The sequence below is a fragment of the Bos mutus genome, chromosome 7, assembly GCF_027580195.1.
Source record: "Bos mutus isolate GX-2022 chromosome 7, NWIPB_WYAK_1.1, whole genome shotgun sequence".
NCBI lineage: Eukaryota > Metazoa > Chordata > Mammalia > Artiodactyla > Bovidae > Bos > Bos mutus.
In genome coordinates, this window is record NC_091623.1 from 40904832 (window position 1) to 40924427 (window position 19596).

The following is a 19596-nucleotide window of genomic DNA, read 5'->3' on the forward strand; positions in this document are numbered from 1 at the left end:
CAGGAGAATGCGAGGGGCCCTGGGGACATTCGCCTTTAACCTCTGTAGTGTGCATGGTGAACACAAACCTCTTGTTTTAAAAATAACAAATGCGTATGATTTTGTCCTAGTTCTGAGACAAGTAAAATAGAAAATGGAAGAGGAGGCCCTACCTGAGACCAGAAAAAAAAAAAACAAAAAACATTACAGCAAGGGCTAGAGAGAAGGTCAGTCTGAATACTAAGGGATGATCATGCTTCTGAAAACGATTTCTTACAGGAGCCGGAAGACATTTTTACAAGACTCTTCAGGCATCTTCAGTAAACCCTAGGAAGAAACAATAATGAAAAGCCTTGATACTGAGGTGAAAGGTGCAGTAGTTAAAAAAAGAGAGCGCCAAAAATTAAAATTATAAAAATATAATTCAAATTCATAATGAAGGCAGTTAAGCACCAAAAAAAAAAAAAAAGGCAGTTAAAAAGGGAGCAAACTTGAAAAATTCTTCAATAATTTAGAGGAAGACAACCCCTGGCAAATTGAGATCCATTAATATCGAATTCCTGTTGAAACAACCAGATGTAAAGAAACAAAAATCTGTAGTACCACACACAAAAAAGAGAAACTTTAAGGATTTTTAAAGCTATAAAGAAAATGTGACCCAAATGAAGGAAAATGCCTCCAAAGCCAAGAGGCCCAAAATTTGATTTAAAATGTAACAGTAGGCACATATGTGTGAAAGAAAAACCCTGGGCAGAGAGAGGCAGGCGTTAGGAACACACGTGAAGATGAGTAATCGGTGGAAACCCTCCTGAAATGCAGACCAGCGGCCACAGCCTCACACAGCGGGGGCGTCTCTCCAAGGAAAGCGGAGAAAGCGCCCGACGGCTTCCTAAGGGGCTCAGCGAGACGTCAGAGGAGGCATCCACCTCCTTGCTGCAAACCACAAAGATATTCCTAAAAGGTTCTGGATTGAAAATAAAACAGACAAAACAAAAGGAGGCAGACGGGCTTTGGCCATCTCATAACAAGGACACGGTAGGGAACAACATGGCAACATTTAGACATTTCAAGAGGGGATTAATTAAAACAACTACGAGCATAGTAACCTGTCGCCACACAAAACGCACTTACACTTCTTCGGGGGAAAATACTGGCAACCGTTACACTCAGCCAAGGGTTGCGTGTAACCAGGGGCTCTCCTAATGAAACAGGTCACCTACATCCATACTTAGAACTCTACTCGAGCCAGCCAAGAAAGGAATCGCATTTAACAGCTTACGAATGGAAAATCCTAGAATTAAATGACTGACAGTGAGTGGCAAGGGCACATTTTAGTAAGTCAACATTATTTTATAAATAGGACTTAAAAATTAAATACATACACCATTCTTGGAGAAAAACAAACATTTTAAGTAATGATTTAACCATGACATTATTGGACACTAACGACCACATTAATGGGCTAAGACGGTGAGCATTAGCATAAACAAACCAGTCTCATCTCCACCGCACACGGAAAAGAGAGCAATCAGAATCTCTCTCCTGATTTTGACCACTTAGGAAAGCTTGTTTAAAGAACACATTTCTCTTGCCAATGCCTGATTTCTGATACTCAGAAGAGATGAACTACAGAAAGATCTGGTCGTTAGCCTGTCTGCTAAAAGGGTTCTTTCTTCTGCGCACAGAGCTTCAGTCCCGGCATGCCAGGGAAGGAAGTCGGGGGAATGAAGGGATGAGTTGTCGACAGACCACGACGGCTGTTTCATCCGAGCGGGCCTCGGTGCTCCCTAACTGCCTGCTTCCATCCCGTCGGTCAGACACGTGGTCTGCCTGTGTGACAGGCTGGTGGTAATTAACCCCAGCAGCAAGGTCTTTCTTTCAGTCTTTGCGTTTGCTCTTGTTTTCTTTCTTTTCTTTTTTTTATTAATCATTGCAAATTAACAGACCCTGTTTGGAGCTGCAACCCCCGTGCCATGTAAAAACAGTCCTTATTAAATAATTTGAAGCTGGAGAATGGTATAATCATATTTATGCTGTAACCCTAGCAGCAGAGCATGACAGATTACTGAAGAGAACACACAGGTGAAGAGACCAGTTAATAAGCTAGCAGAGTCATGACAGTAAGGGCCTGAAGCCCGGTGTCACAGTGGTGGGGGAGAGCGCAGGAAACGGGCCTGAAAGGGAGTCCGGGTGTCCAATTTGGTTAACTTGAGGAGAGGACATGTGTCAGGCATGGAGACAGAAATTCAGTAGGTAGGAGTCTGGGAAAAAAATTAATTCAGGTCTGAACTAGCCGGAAATGAAGGATTAGGGGGAGACTCGGTACAAAAAGTATCTTCATGTTACTTACCTTTCTTTGTGATGGCTATTACCTCTGTTTAACATGAACAGACGCTGTTCATGGAGGTTATGTGACTCAATCAAAATTAGACAGGTAGCCAGAGAAAAAACTCAGTCCTTACGATTTGAAGCTGAATGTTTCTCTCACTGTGCCATTAGGGAGCAAAGCATAAATTGTATATTTATCCTTGATACAGATAAATGTTTATATTTAGCTCAGAGGATTAAAGGATCAATGAGAAACCCAGGAAATGAGTCAGAAGACTGAGGACCTAACCTGACATCTCAGCTCATGAAGAATGAAGAGGATTAGTGGTGAAAACTTGCATCTGGATGGTTCTGGTTAGACTGTCACATGACATTATAATCACCAGGGTTCAGGGAGACAGACACTGTGGAGGTCAGCAACGAGGCCAGAAGTAAAGGCCTTGCTGGGCAGGGCTTTCTTTGTTCAATTTATTTCAATGCAAACACGAACACTCTACGTCTGGAAAACACTTGCCATGTTGGTGTAATTTTAAATTGTCAAGCATTTTCGGAATATGTTCACGGTGCGATTAGATCGGCTATTTTGCTTTGGGAGATATAATTTTATAGGTTACATCGCTCTTTTGAAATGCCATGCTGTTGGATGAAACTGGAGCCTATTATACAGAGTGAAGTAAGCCAGAAGGAAAAACATAAATACAGTATACTAACGCACATATATGGAATTTAGAAAGATGGTAACAATAACCCGGTGTACGAGACAGCAAAAGAGACACTGATGTATAGAACAGTCTTATGGACTCTGTGGGAGAGGGAGAGGGTGGGAAGATCTGGGAGAATGGCAATGAAACATGTAAAATATCATGTAGGAAACGAGTTGCCAGTCCAGGTTCGATGCATGATGCTGGATGCTTGGGGCTGGTGCACTGGGACGGCCCAGAGGGATATGGGGGGGAGGGAGGAGGGAGGAGGGTTCGGGATGGGGAACACATGTATACCTGTGGCGGATTCATTTTGATATTTGGCAAAACTAATACAATTATGTAAAGTTTAAAAATAAAATAAAATTGGAAGAATTAAAAAAAAAAAAAAAAAACTAAAAAAAAAAAAGAAATGCCATGCTGCATTTCTCAGCAGTCCTCATTGGCTAATAATTCAATTATAAACACAATTCATTATTTTCATGTTGGATGAGAAAGCCTTTTGTGCTGGCTTGAGCTATCTCCCCAGAGCAAGTGGTGCAGTTTGTAAAAGGCCAGACCACAGGGTGGAGCATTCAGAGTAAGAAGCGTCATGCGACGTTTAAGCATATTTCATGGAACGCTGCCTTACAGCAGCTGATCTGCAGCACAAGCCAGCCAAACTTCCGACGTGAAGGCTGGTGTGGGGCACGGGGAGGGGCTCACGCATTCCTGTTTCTCTAGTCTCCACCCTGCTTTACAAATCACTCTTCCTCGTGCATTTCCTTTCCTCAGTTTCCTCTGTCGCCCCCTGATCAGAGGTTGCTCTAAGAGTCTCTCCTGGGGCCTTTTCACGCATCTTGGGCCTGCTCTTCTCCAGTCTCTGCTGAAACCACTCATTTCTGTGTCTTTCCTTTTGTGTGGTATGATCTTTACAAAGGGGGTTATGAGAAGTCGGGTGGGAAGCCGTGGGATGAATTACCTGTTGACGGACAGCATCAGAAATGGGCAGATGAGAACCACCAGCATTGGCCTGAGCACTTTAGCCACTATTAATTAAGAAATTTCTTCTGATCCATCAGTTAAACGGTCTCCCTCTGCATTTTACACCTCTGATCATTTTTCTACTGTGTGATACTATACAGACATGCATGGAAAATGAAATGGCTTGTGTTACTCCTTGTAATAGTCACTTGCCATTGAATTTCAGGCCCTAACCAAAGATATCCTCTACCAAGTGTCCCAGTTCTAAGGCCCAGCAAATACTCAGTTCAGCTCAGTCACATCCGACTCTTTGCAACCCCATGGACTGCAGCACGCCAGGCCTCGCTGTCCATCACCAACTCCCAGAGCTTGCTCAAACTCATGTCCATCAAGTCGGTGATGTCATCCAACTATCTCATCCTCTGTCGTTCCCTTCTTAACAAAGTCCTAATTTACTATCAGGGTCTGAAGCCTCAGTATCTTTGTATAATCCTAAATATGTTTAGTCCACTTTAAAAATTTTTCACATGTACCTAAACTTCAGAGTAGACAAAATGAATAATAAAGTTTCTCCAGAAATACAAAAACATTTCTGGTTTGATTTTGGTGATTATATCACAGGTTGTTTGGTTTTGTCTGGAATTATAACTTCTTAAAAACTACATAGGTGGTCACATAAATAACAAATACTTTTAAAAAGAAAAGTTTTTTTTTTTAATACGTGGTATAATGTTATCATTATAATTAACAGAAAACTTGCCTAATAGTCAAATTGCTAAAAAGACAAAAATTTTCAATGTCAATGTGTTATTTCTGTTTACTAGGGACATCATTTAAAAGGAAAGATTAAATTCTTTTCTTAAAAAAACAGTAAATAGGACTTTCCTTGTCGTGCAGTAGATAAGAATCCACCTGCCAATGCAGGGAGCACAGGTTAGGTCCCTGGTCTGGGAAGATGACACGCGCCATGGAGCGGACGAGGTGGGGCACCACAAATACTGAGGCACTCGCCGCAGTGAACGAGCCCCCTGCGGCAACTACCAGAGCCTCAAAACCCTCCAAGCCGGCTTCAACCATACATGCACCAAGAGCTTCCAGATGTTCAAACTGCATTTAGATAAGGCAGAGCAACCAGAGATCAAATCGTCAACATCTGCTGGATCATCGAAAAAGCAAGAGAGTTCCAGAAAAACATTTACTTCTGCTTTATTGACTATGCCAAGGCCTTTGACTGTGTGCATCACAGCAAACTGTGGGAAATTCTTCAAGAGATGGGAATACCAGACCACCTGACTTGCCTCCTGCAAAATCTGTATGCAGGTCAAGAAGCAACAGTTAGAATTCGACATGGACCAACAGACTGGTTCCAAATTGGGAAAGGAGTACGTCAGGGCTGTATATTGTCACCCTGTTTATTTAACTTATATGCAGAGTACATCATGAGAAACACTGGGCTGGAAGAAGCACAGCTGGAATCAAGATTGCAGGGAGAAATATCAATAAACCTAAATATGTAGATGACACCACCCTTATAGCAGAAAGCAAAGAGGAACTGAAAAGTCTCTTGATGAAAGTAAAAGAAAAGAGTGAAAAAAGCTGACTTAAAACTCAACATTCAAAAAACTAAGATCATGTTATCCAGTCCCATCACTTAATGGCAAATAGATGGGGAAAAAGTGGAAACAGTGACAGACTTTATTTTTGTGGGCTCCAAAATCACTGCAGATGGTCACTGCAGCCATGAAATTAAAAGACACTTGCTCCTTGGAACCTAGACAGCATATTAAAAAGCTGAGACATAACTCTGCTGTCAAAGGCCCATCTAGTCAAAGCTGTGGTTTTTCCAGTGGTCATGTATGGATGTGAAAGTTGGACCATAAAGAAAGCTGAGGACCAAAGAACTGATGCTTTTGAACTGTGGTGTTGGAGAAGATTCTTGAGAGTGCCTTGGACTGCAAGGAGATCCAACCAGTCCATCCTAAATGAAATCAGTCCTGGGTGTTCATTGGAAGGACTGATGCTGAAGCTGAGACTCCAATATTTTGTCAACCTGATGTGAAGAGCTGACTCATTGGAAAAGACCGTGATGCTGGGAAAGATTGAAGGCGAGAGAAGAAGGGGACGACAGAGGATGAGATGGCTGGATGGCATCACCGACTCAATGGACATGGGTTTGAGTGAACTCCAGGAACTGGTGATGGACAGGGAAGCTGGTGTGCTGCAGTCCATGGGGTCGCAAAGAGTCGGACATGACTGAGGACTGAACTGACTGAAGCCTGTGGCCCAGAGCCAGGGGCCACAATAAGAGAAGCCATAAGAGTGAGAAGCCCCAGCACAGCTGGAGAGTAGTCCCCATTCTGCAACTAGAGAAAAGCCCCATTGCAATGATGACCCAGTGTAAATAAAATTAACAAATAAATTAATTTTTGAAAACAATAAATATAAAAAAAACTATTCAGCAGTGCTCTTTTAAACAATTACCTTTTCCATTCCGTTACAGTCACTGGGTCTTACTATTTTTTTCAATGTACTCTGCTCATTCAGCACTGTCTGATTGTTGCCTTGCCCTCCCACACTTGATTTCCACAATGTCCTCCCAGAAAAAGAAAAGTCAGGATTCAGTGTCACGATGCCTCCAGTCTCCTAAGTAAGGCAGCCAGAATGAAAGCAGGGAAGTCAGGATTCAGTGTCACGATGCCTCCAAAGTCTCCTAAGTAAGGCAGCCAGAATGAAAGCAGGGAAGTCAGGATTCAGTGTCACGATGCCTCCAGCCTCCTAAGTAAGGCAGCCAGAATGAAAGCAGGGTGATACACCGAAGAGAGTGCTGCGCTGGGCCCTGAGACCTGGTTCCCGTCACCACGGAGTCTGTGAACTCAGCCTTGGTTTCTTCATCTGTGAAGTAAGAATAATCGTGTATAATCCCCCAAACCCCTAAATTTATAAAATACTAAGTTATTTTAAAAATCTTAAAGAGAAATCCCTGAGGGCTTCCCTGATAGCTCAGTTGGTAAAGACTCCAACTGAAATGCAGGAGACCCCTGTTCAATCCTTGGGTCAGGAAGATCCGCTGCAGAAGGGATAGGCTACCCACTGCAGCATTCTTGGGCTTCCCCTGTGGCTCAGCTGGTAAAGAATCCGCCTGCAATGCGGGAGACCTGGGTTAGATCCCTGGGTTGGGAAGATCCCCTGGAGAAGGGAAAGGTTCCACTCCAGGATCCTGGCCTGGAGAATCCCATGGACTGTAGAGTCCATGGGGTCACAAAGAGTTGGACACGACTAAGCTACTTTCACTTTGAAAGACAAATCACTGAAAAATTAAATTAAATATTGATAATATAGTGAAAATGAAGATTGGTAAAAGAAATAATTTCTTGACTTTCAAAATTAGATTCTTAATCAGCCACTGCACTTATCTAAACATGTTTAGTTGGAAATTATTAGAATATTTTGAAAATAAACTTGACAACATTACACAATATTTACTTTTATATTGAAATATAATTTATTTTTATATCAAGTTAGAGTCTTCCAAGACTCTAAAATAGGCTATTTCAAGGAAATTAGACAAGCTTTAAGCTATTCTCCAGAAATCTTTACTTGATCTAGAATCCCCAAAAACATCCAAATGAAACTGGGAAAATAGTTTTTGTCCATAAGAAATGGACAAAATTTGTACAAATTGGTTGACATAGAGTGGGCTTGCCAGAGGCTTAAAAACTGTAATTAATTTTAAGAAAAATTTATGAATTTGCAAGTTGCTATAGCATGACATATTATTGACTGTTAGTAGTGGAAAAATAATTCAAATTCTCTGGTCAGCCTCCAGTACTGAAAGAGATATCCTCTGATCAATTTCCTCAGAAATACTCCTTTAAAATTCTTCTTTCCACAGTTGAACTCGTGCCCTCTTTGATAGTAATTTAAGACCTTTTTATCCCTTTTCAAATTACCATATGTAGAGGAGGAAACTAAGGCTTAACAGTCACTTCTGTTACGCTTTACGACTAAGGCATAAGGAAACAAACGGAGTCATAGCACACTCCCCCATGGGTAATAACTGTGCTTCACTGCTGTTAGATAACTTGAAAAGGAAAAGATGCTTAAAATTGTGGGAATGAAGTTATCAATAACAAATTTCCTTCGATAAAGACAAAAGGCAATACAAGTATGCTCATCTAGCCAAAAAAAGGTGAGAACAATTTATTGATGAAATGAACTAACACAAAATATAGAAACTGCCCTTGTCTTTGGAACTGAGATTATAAATTTTTTTCATAGTCAACTAAGGTGTGATTAACATTTAAGTACAAAGGTTATTTAACATTTAAACACAAAGGTTTCTCCATGAGTTACTCTGGATTTATAGGATCCCACTTACCAGGATTTCTTCTGAAGCTGTGTTTTACGAGAGATGAGATGTTCAAGCACCTTATTTAACTGGGGACTGTTCTTCTGAACACAAGTCCAGGCAGAAACACAGTGCCAGAGCAGGTGGCTAATTTCATATCCTTTCTCATTAAGTTGCAAATGTTCCTGGAAGTGAAATATGAAAATATGTCTGAGAAAGAATTCTTTGACTTGAATAAACATGGAAATAAACTTTAAATGTTTTTTTCTACATCATGTTACATCAAGTGGAACAATTTACTCGAACACATTTTTAAAAGAATATGCAGTTGATCTGAGCTTCATATGTTTATTTTCACATGGATCCCTTGCGTACAGTGTTGTTCAGTCGCTCAGTCGTATCCGACTGTGACCGCATGGACTGCAGCACTCCAGGCCTCCCTGTCCATCACCATCTCCCAGAGCCTGTTGAAACCATGTCCCCCGAGTCAGTGATGCCATCCAACCATCTCATCCTCTGTCATCCCCTTCTCCTTCCACCTTTAATCTTTCCCAGCATTAGGGTCTTTTTCAATGAGTCAGCTCTTGGCATCAGGTGGCCAAGGTATTGGAGTTTCAGCTTCATCATCAGTCCTTCCAATGAATATTCAGGACTGATCTCCTTATTGACTGGTTGGATCTCCTTGCAGTCCAAGGGACTCTCAAGAGTCTTCTCCAACACCACAGTCCAAAAGCATCAATTCTTTGGTGCTCAGCTTTCTTTATAGTCCAACTCTCACATCCATACATGACCACTGGAAAAATCATAGCTTTGAGTAGACAGACCTCTGTCAGCAAAGTAATGTATCTGCTTTTTAATATGCTGTCTAGGTTGGTCATAGCCTTTCTTCCAAGGAGCAAGTGTCTTTCAATTTTATGGCTGCAGTCACGATCTGCAGTGATTTTGGAGCCCAAGAAAATGAAGTCTGTCACTGTCTCCATTGTTGCTCCATCTATTTGCTATGAAGTGATGGGACCAGATGCCATGATCTTAGTTTTTTGAATGTTGAGTTTTAAGCCAGCTTTTTAACTCTCCTCTTTCACTTTCATCATGAGGCTCTTTCTGCCTCATGCCATAAGGGTGCTTTCTGCCATAAGGGTGGTATCATCTGCATATCTGAGGTTATTGATATTTCTCCCAGCAATCTTGAGTCCAGCTCGTGCCTCATCCAGCTCCACATTTCACACGATGTACTCTGCATATAAGCTAAATAAGCACTCTGTGACAGGCTGAAGGGTGGGATGGGGAGGGATGGGAGAGAGATCTGGGAGGGAGGGGACATGGGTGTACCTGTAGCTGATTCTTGTTGATGTTTGACAGAAAAACAAAATTCTGTAAAGCAATTACCCTTCAATTTAAAATATATATATATATATATATATATATAAATGTGTGCCACAATTGGAGAGTCTGTGTGCCCCAACAGAAGGAAGATCCCGAGGGCCCACAACTAAGACCAGACTCAGCCAAATAAACAAATAAATAAATTTTTTTTAATGTGTATTTTCACTCTAAGGACCAAAGTATTGCCTAACTGGACATGGTCAATGTCTGCTAAGAAACGATTTTAAAAGCCTACAAAATCAGAATGCGAATGAGTTATTTGTTTTTCTCTTAAAATGCTTCCCAACAGTTTCAAAGATTTAATTGATCTACTAAAGTAATTGGTACAAAGAAACAGATTTGTGTGTGTTTGTGTCCGTTTATTTTTATTTTTTTAATATAAATTTATTTTAATTGGAGGCTAATTACTTTACAATATTGTATTGGTTTTGCCATACATTGACATGAATCCGCCATGGGTGTACATGTGTTCCCCATCTTGAACCCCTCCCACCTCCCTCCCCATCTCATCCCTCTGGGTCATCCCAGTGCACTAGCCCTGAGCACCCTGTATCATGCATCGAACCTGGATTGGCGATTCGTTTCACATATGAAAAGAAACAGTTTTTAGACATAGCACTCCTATTGAATTTTTGTCAACAGTAAAGATTCAAATACACATCCTGTGATATGTACTCAAATCACTAATTTAGCTGGTATTTTATTCTTTTATGCACCAAAAAAAAAAAAAAAAAAAAAACACATTTAAAGAGATTCCAAACAGTTTTATAATTCTCATTTACTATTTGAAATGGCATCAAGACTACAACTTAAGTTTTCATATTGTGCACTCATAAGAGAGAAGGCCAGAAGTTCATACATAAATTTTAAACGAAGACGTTTTAGTCTAGTCAACTGTTTAGTTGAGTCTCACAGATGTGGATTAATCTGCATTATGTCTGGGACGTGGGTGCTGGTAATAAAGGCAGGAGGAGGATACAGTCTGTGCAGGAGCGTTACTGCCTCAGGGAACCATCATCCACAGGAGAAGGGGAGACCAGGGGGTGCTTGGAATATTAGAATACCCTCAAAAAGCCTGTTCTAAAATAACATGAGACATCAGACTAAGATGTGTGGACTCCAGTTAATATACATATTTCATCCAAATAACTCAATGTTCTGCTTTGTGGTAGAGTCTCCCCCCAAACATGGAGCCCACATAACTGAAATTCTTTTCCCAAATCGCTCTAGAAGTCTCAGCCTGGACGCCTGACAACCCTCACGTGGCAGACACTCTGAATGCGTGTGTAGGCACATACGTTTTGAAACTTGTGAATGGCTTGATGAACAAAAACAATCAATACTTTTTTTTTTTTTTCAAATCATGTACATTGTGTGGCTAGAGACTATTCAATTAAGTCAAAAATTCTCTTTAACAAACTTATGTACCATCATCAGAGGAAATTTGCAAAAGCTTTTGGTAAAGAAATGATCAGGATTTAGATCCTGGAGATTTCAGCTTGATTTTCAATTTTATAGGACACCATTCTCACTTATCACTAAAATTGAAAAAAGAAGCCTCTGACTTCTGGAACTGAGCTGACATCAGTATGACCACAAACTGGTCTGCTGCTCACAGGCAGGTCATTTTACTCTGCTGGACATAAACTCACAGAATATCAACCTCAGACAACACTACTCTGATATATAAACAAAACCACTTGATTTTTTTTTCTAAGCACACACAGAAAGTCACTGTGCCCCCTACAAAACACCCAACCAGAACTGCCCCTACATCTGCCAGCATCCAATCTAAAGGGAACTCCTGTTTCCCTAGGGCCTCCCCCAACCTGCCATACCTGGAAATTTTCCAGATAAGTGAGGCTTATCTCTTATCCTTATGTGTTAAATCCTTCTATAATTCAAGCATTTACATGGACATCTTGCTAAAGTTTCTTCCCTGCTTTTATACTTTTTGCAAAAGAAAAAATGTATTTGAAAAACTAGAATGAATTAATATAATGATGATGATGTGATTTAATACCATCATCACGTATATCAACCACATAGTAGACGAAGAGGAAGCAGCGCTCTGAGGGCCGTAGGTGGTGTAGAGTTCTTTGCGTTTACACCAGATCAGTCCCATCCAAGGTGCGGTTGGCTGATAACTCCCATCTGCAAACAAACTGCTGACTAGAGTACATAAATAAAAATGTGTATTTTAAAACATAAAATTTAGCTGTTAATTTTATTTTCAGTCCAATTAGAAATGAATGCATATACATAGATTTCTTTTTAATTTTTGTAATTCATATTATTGTAGTTTTAAAAAGTATCAGGCACGGAGCACTGCATTGAATGATTCCCAGAGAACTGGAACTTTGTCTCTCTCGGGGTCAGTGTGGTTTTACGGCCACGTCCAGTAGTTCCTTCATTTCCCCCTGCCTGCTGCCCAGCTTTGGGCTATGCTGGTTTGCAGACTAGCACCCATACCCAAGGACAAGGGGAGTGATGCTCGAGAGGGAGGCCGGCCCCTGTAGGTGGGCAGGTGGCAGCTTTAATCAGCAGGGAAGCGTATATTCGAGGCTTCCCTTAGGAGGCTGCATAGATCTCCACACCTGCCCTCCAGAACCTTATGGTTAGGACTTCCCGGGGGGGTAAAAATCCACCCAGCAATGCAGGGCAGGCAGGTTCAATCCCTGGTCAGGGAACTAAGCTCCCACATGCCACAGAGCGACTAAGTCACGTGCTGCGAGTACTGAGTCCACATCCCCCAGCTAGAGAGCCCCTGTGCGCTAACTCCTGAGGCCTGTTCGTCCCAGAGCCCCTGCCTCAGCCAGAGTCTGTGTCCTGCAGGGAAAGACCTCACATGCCACAGCACAGACCCAACTCAGCACAGATATAAAGCCCACCTACCAAAGTGCTGCCAGTATGCTGTTGGCTGAGAATTCAGATAACCACATCAGCTTGAATTTTGTGCAAATCTGAGAAGCTCTGAGTGTCTGACCAGACTTTTTGATAGCAAAAATGAACTCTGAAGCACGGGCTCTATTGTGACTGCTCAAAGACAGCATTTGGAGTTTTATCATTGCTTTCATGCATTTGGGAGATGGTTGTCACTGCCATGAAAGGACCTCTCAATACAAATGTGTTACCTAATAACAGGACGTGAATCACAGGGTAATGCTCCTAATTGTAAAGAACCTGTGTTTCAGTCTAACCCAATTCCTAGAAACCATTTATAATTACAGTACAACACAGAATGTTCCAAATTTAGACAATGCTTTCGGCTTACTAAGTACTTAAGGCCCTGGAGGATGAGACTGCGAATACATTTGAATGTAAAGCCTGTGTCTTTCGAAGGTTTCGTGAAACTATTTGTGCTTTAGGATGGATGCACTTAGTTAGTAAATGGTCTACTGCATGTTAGTTGAATTTGAATCTACCTTCTCCAAAGAACCATGTTATTATTCTCATGTGACAACTGTGCTTAACAAATTCAGCCTTGCTGGTGACCAAAGGACAGAGTGGAAAACTCAATCCAGTGTTCTGGCTCTGCAATCCACAGAGCCAATTAAAGTGCACCATTTGTCAAAGTCAATGGAAACCCTGTGTCTGGATCAGCTTGAAAGAACATTAAAAGGAGAAACAGGTTCCAGCAGCAGGGGAAAGGAAATTTCCTATTTTTATAAAGAACCAACACCCATATTGTGTGTATCCTAATGCTTATATCCCACAGAATTCCTTTTTTAAGTGATTTTTTAATAGCTCTTCGAAAACAAATAGTTTCTACTCCAATGCTTATAAAAATATTAAAAATAAAGTATTTTACAGTGGCCGAAATATGTTATCATGGGCCCTGTAGCATTACTGGAGGATAAGAGCTGTAAAAATAACTCCACAAATCCTCTGCTATAGCATATGAATAATAAAGAAGAGAGACAGGATGAATACAGATGTTACCTTTTATATTCCCAGTTTTCTCCCTTCTTCCCCCCTTTTGTTCCCCAGAAGTTGAGACAGATGAGTACTGAATGGGTAAATACTCAACTGAAGTGGGGAGGCTGGGTTACACTTACACCAGAGAAGCTGGGCGGACCCTGGGCGACAACACACGCCATCAACCACCGAATCCGCTGAACCCGCGACTCTCAGCAGCGCTGTGGCTACACGACCTTCTACATTCTTTACATTAGGAGGAAATGGGAGCAGGAAAAGGAGGGCAATAAGTCTGATAGGCTAAAATCTGTTATACTCTCTCCATGGAATCTCACACATGGAGCTGAGATAGTATTTAAAAAGACTGAAACTACACCGTCTGTTCTAAAATGCGGAAGAGCGCAGAGGCTTAGAGACTTGTCCCATCGTAAGCAGACAACGTTCTTTTCATGTGCTGACGTCCTTGCCCCTTTCAGCTCATCGAAAGCTGGATCTGAACTGCCTGAAAACAGTAGGCCTCCATGTCCTTTTGTGTGTCCTGCCGAGGCCGACAACAGCAGCCTGACTTAAGGAAAAGCAGCATCAGCCCTGAAAGTCGTGCACCTCACGACTGTAACATGCAGGCTCTCAAGGTTTCAGTTTCTTAGTTGATTAAAGGAAAAACACTCAAATCACCACCACATTAGGGTTAGCACAATTAACTACATAATTAAGCACAATTATTGTCAGCATAATCATGTCCTTAGATGAGAATTATTATATTTAACTGCCTAAGTGAGTTCTTAAGTATATTTTTCAATAACTAGTCTACATTTGCACGGCTCTTACTAATTTATGAGCACATGCTTTTTTGCAGTCTTCACAACAGCCCTGTAGATTAGTTAGGGCAAATATGATGATGAAGATAGTATCTTTTTTTAAAGGTCAGCAGACAGGGATTTAGAGAGTTTAATGGAACAACAGACTGGTTCCAAATAGGAAAAGGAGTAAGTCAAGGCTGTATATTGTCACCCAGCTTATTTAACTTAATGCAGAGTACATCATGAGAAACGCTGGGCTGGAGGAAGCACAAGCTGGAATCAAGATCGCCAGGAGAAATATCAATAACCTCAGATATGTAGATGACACCACCCTTATGGCAGAAAGTGAAGAAGAACTAAAGAGCCTCTTGATGAAAGTGAAAGAGGAGAGTTAAAAAGTTGGCTTAAAACTCAATATTCAGGAAACGAAGATCATGGCATCCAGTCCCATCACTTCATGGCAAACAGATGGGGAAACAGTGGAAACAGTGGCTGACTTAATTTTGGGGGGCTCCAAAATCACTGCAGATGATGAGTGCAGCCATGAAATTAAAAGACACTTACTCCTTGGAAGGAAAGTTATGACCAACCTAGACAGCATATTACAAAGCAGAGGCATTACTTTGCCAACAAAGGTCTGTCTAGTCAAGGCTGTGGGTTTCCCAGTGGTCATGTAGGAGGTCATGTGAGAGCTGGACTGTGAAGAAGGCTGAGAGCCGAAGAATTGATGCTTTTGAACTCTGGTGTTGGAGAAGACTTGAGAGTCCCTTGGACTGTAAGGAGATCAACCAGTCCATCCTAAAGGAGATCAGTCCTGGGTGTTCATTGGAAGGACTGATGCTGAAGCTGAAACTCCAATACTTTGGCCACCTGATGTGAAGAGCTGACTCATCTGAAAAGAGCTTGATGCTGGGAAAGATTGAGTACAGGAGGAGAAGGGGACTACAGAGGATGAGATGGTTGGATGGCATCACCAACTCAATGGACATGAGTTTGAGTGAACTCCGGGAGTTGGTGAAGGACAGGAAGGCCTGGCGTGCTGCAGTTCATGGGGTTGCAAAGAGTTGGACATGACTGAGCGACTGAACTGAACTGAACTGAACTGAATGGACCTACTCTGGACCACACAGTCAGTTGGTGAGTAGGTCGTTCCTTTTCATCGTCAGTACTTTCTCTGTTGCTCAATGTCTTAGGTTATATATTTAAATTATTAAAATATATTTTAAACTGTAAAACAAGCTCCTTTTATGCATGAAGCAAACTATGTTCATTAGTAAGAATAACCAAATGGTTCAAAGGGCTTAGTGTATGTCTGCGGGGAGCTGCCCGTGAGAACGGGGTCCTTTGTCCAAAGGACACAGCTCTGGGAGCTGCCTCAGTCCTTGAGGGTTTGCTTGCAAACATAGCTCTCTGTCCCCCCACCCCAGAGATTAGGCGCTTATTTACTGCAGACACCTGGAGTTCTGTGCAAACTTCTCACGCACAGGGAAATGTTATCTGGTGTAAGAAATAATAACAGGGAGCCATTCCCATGCTCTCAAGATTTCTTGTGACTGTTTGTAAGATGTATAGGCCAACCAAGAAAAAATGTCAACTGTCTTGTCTTTCTCACGCTCTTCTGTATAAATATAAGATGCTGAATAAAGTTGGTGTCAGACTGCGTCCCTTCGTGGAGACGTGTCTGAACCTCTCGACCCCATCTTTGTTGTAGTCTCTTGCTTTAGTTTCTTTCTTAGCCCTGCCGTGCACATTCTCGGGACCTGATCAACTTTGCCAGCTGGCACCAGCATATGTCATTGTTTATATAAATGGTCCTCCACCAAGTTATGAGCCAAAGAGAAAACACTAACTCCTAGAAAAATCTCAGATAGATGTGGTTGAATGTTTTTCCTTATACACTTAAATTTTAGGTAGTTTTAGGAAGGAACCAAAGGAAGCATGGGGAAACTATGAGGCAACTCAAAAGCAAAACTATTTAAGAAAATTTTTTTTAAATTTCCTTTGTTATTCCAACTAGCATTACGTTAAATGTATTTTTCTCTTTTTTAAGAATTGGAGAAACAGAATTTCTATTTATAAATTATAAAATAGTAGGTATATGTAACAAAAAACAATCAAGAATCAAGAATTAAAGGTCTGAAGTGTTCGCTGCTTTCTTTCAGAATATATGCGAGAAAGGGAAATAGAGGCATTGCAAGTCACAAAGACTGAAGTTTGTCTTTTGAAGTACATCAGTCTATAAGGGACAAGAACACTGGAGTTCTGTTTGCATAAGACATAACTCATTACATACCAAGGAATTATATACAATTGGGACAGATAGGTTTTCCTAATGTTGATCACTAATTTCTGAGTTGGAAAGTAAAAGTTTTGTCATATACCAAGGATTATTTTAAGTCCTCAATTTTGAACCATTTAAAAGCTTTCAGTTGGTTTTAATAGCATATTAAATATTATTACACATGAATTATGGAGCATAAAAGTATTACACTTGCTTTCATTAACAGCCTGCACTTTATACACTCTCCCTTTAATAAAAATGTAATACCATAAAATGTTCATTTAAAAGTCAATCTAAATTAAGTTGCGATTTTTAATTAATCAGCTGAGATGGACTCTGTAAGGAAGAAGGTAGGAGGGCGTCACTCCATCTAAAGCAGCAGCGGGGGAGACTGACTTCCACCGCGGTCCTAACTGCGATCTAGGAAGCGAGCCTCGGTTGCGCGGCCTCAGTGTCTGTACTGTTCATGCCTCTCCCCAGCTAAGTTCATCTTCAGCCATGTTACTGAACTGTTAAGCAGTGATTTTTAATCACAGTAATGTGACCTGATCTGCCACGCACTGGGATACACGTGGGCCTCGCACGTAGCGCTGGTAGAGACCCCGCCTGCCGGTGCAGGAGACTCAGGCAACCTGGGTTCGATCCCTGGCTTGGGAAGACCCCTGGAGGAGGGCGCGGCAACCCATCTGGGATTCTTGCCTGGGCAGTCCCGTGGACAGAGGAGCCTGCTGGGCTATACAGCCCGTAGGGTGGCAGAAAGTTGGGCACGACTGAAGCAACTTAGCAGTTAGCGCGCATGGGATATACTCACCATTGCAGAATCTGTATTCTTGTCCTCCACAGGCCTAAAAATTGATTCAGAAGGGAGTTCTCTTTTACATATGATTTCCATGATTTTCAGAATGCACTGCACATTCGAAGAGATGTTTGGATACATCCAATATAATTCTTTGGAGCAAGAAAGTGCTAGTGTAAGAAAAATAATTTGTGAGAAATATTTCATTAACATCTCGCACTGTGTTTCATTTGTCTTTTCACTATTAAAATATAATTAAATTCAGTACTGAGAGGCTGAAACTGCTGTATATTTCCCCAACTACTGAAGATTAACAATGTTATGTATGACCCCTAGTGGTATAATAGAAAACTACAAGGTAAAAAATTCATACATAAGAGTTCATATAATTCAAAACAGCAATTACATAATGGTTGAATGCCCAATTAAGTATAGTTACTATACAACAATGGTGGAAACTTCCAGCTGAAAATGAATCAAGTCAGAATATATACTCTTCATAATGGGTATTTTGAAATTGCAATCGATGTCATTGCTTTTAAACCAATATTCCTGTTTAATTCTTTTCAAGATGTTGTTGTTATTGATTTTTAAAGTATATAGTTTAATGACAGCAATGATTATGCCATTTCGCATAAGACGATGTGGCATTTAACAGAAATATCTTTGTGTTGTTCTTTTTACGAACTTTTAAACAACCTTTGAGTTTCAGTCCATTAACACAGTGGAAAAATTAGTAATGACCACTCTTTCGTTGGATGGCAACATGGGTAGAGAGCAGTAACTCACAGCCTCAGGTAGGAACCCACCTGCTTCTGACGATGAACACGCCTAAGCAGGTCTCCACCAAACAGCACGTGATAAGAGGGCGGATAGGGGATTCTATCCTTATACGAAACAAAAATGCTGGTGTTCTTGAGATAGATCAACATTAAAAAGCTAATATAAGAACTTGAGGTTTCATATAAATAATTTTTCAAAATGTGTTTGCCACAAATATCTGAATAGCTGGTGAATCACTACGCTAACCACTGTGGAGTTAAGAGATTTATAGTGAAATGAAGGAGACAAAGCAAGTGATACAATAGACATGGATTTCTGTACTGCCGATCTACAGCTGCGCGTGTCTCGGTTTCAAAACTAGTATCCACACACTTCGACTATTACTTTCTCCTCCCTTCTCTACGGCCTCTCGCATCAAACTTTACTCCCTTTCTTGTATCCTGAGTCTCTTGATTTCTTATCCTACAACATACTAATCTCCTCTATTGACCTTGTTTTTCATCCAAGCTACTGACACATTTCTTCTTCTTTCACAGCTAAGCTTTTCAAAACAGCTCACCATTTTGTCATTAAACTTTCCCTCCACTCTGCTTCCCTCCAGTCTGAACTGCGCTTCCGCTGGTGACTGCGCCCGAGAACAGTGACTTTCCAACTGTAGACACGCATCGCCGCTTTCAGAGCTCCTATTGCTTAACACTTTTATAGCTCTCGATAATGGTGACCTTCCTGAATCTCTCCTATTTTGATTTCTATATCACTCCCTCCTGTTTCTCTTAATTCTCCTCTCCTAGTTGATATCTGTCACTCCAATCATCTATTAACTATTTACTTTCCCCAAGACTTTATTCCTATAGTAAATGTCTCCCCCCCTCCCCCGCCGCCACACCTCCCATTCCCGGTGTATCTCATTCACATTAACAGTGATGACTGTTAAATGATCCATGTTAATAAGTGAAATAAGTGAATCACTCTGAAATAAGTGATTCCCGGGCTTGACTCATTCCCCAATTTCAAACATGCTCCCAACTGGGTATATACACCTGAGGGACCTCCAAATTCAATATGTCCAGTGTTTCTCCAGAACCTTTTCAGTTCAGAGTGCCATTACCTTGACCTTACTAGTCAGTATGTAAAACTTGAGATTCATCCTAAATTGCTCACTTTCCCTTATACAGCTTAGATCCACGTGATCACCAAGTCCAATTTTTCTTTATCTTCCAAATACTTTTCAAAATTATTTTACTCTATCTGTCCCCATTGTAGAAGCTCATACCTTTAATCTCTTGCCTGTTCTAACATCATAGCTAACAGACCCC

At 41.1% G+C, this 19596-nt stretch overlaps 1 protein-coding gene across 1 annotated transcript in view; it reads right to left on the reverse strand.

Annotated features, from left to right (window-relative positions):
• TMEM232 (transmembrane protein 232) overlaps positions 1 to 19596 on the reverse strand; it is a 233059-nt gene that overhangs the window by 176756 nt on the left and 36707 nt on the right. Inside the window, exons 7-8 of the mRNA XM_070374679.1 lie at positions 17513 to 17667; positions 8350 to 8504 (exon numbers count right to left, since the gene is read on the reverse strand). Coding sequence (XP_070230780.1) covers positions 8350 to 8504; positions 17513 to 17667 — 310 coding nt within the window. The remainder of the gene's footprint in view (positions 1 to 8349; positions 8505 to 17512; positions 17668 to 19596) is intronic.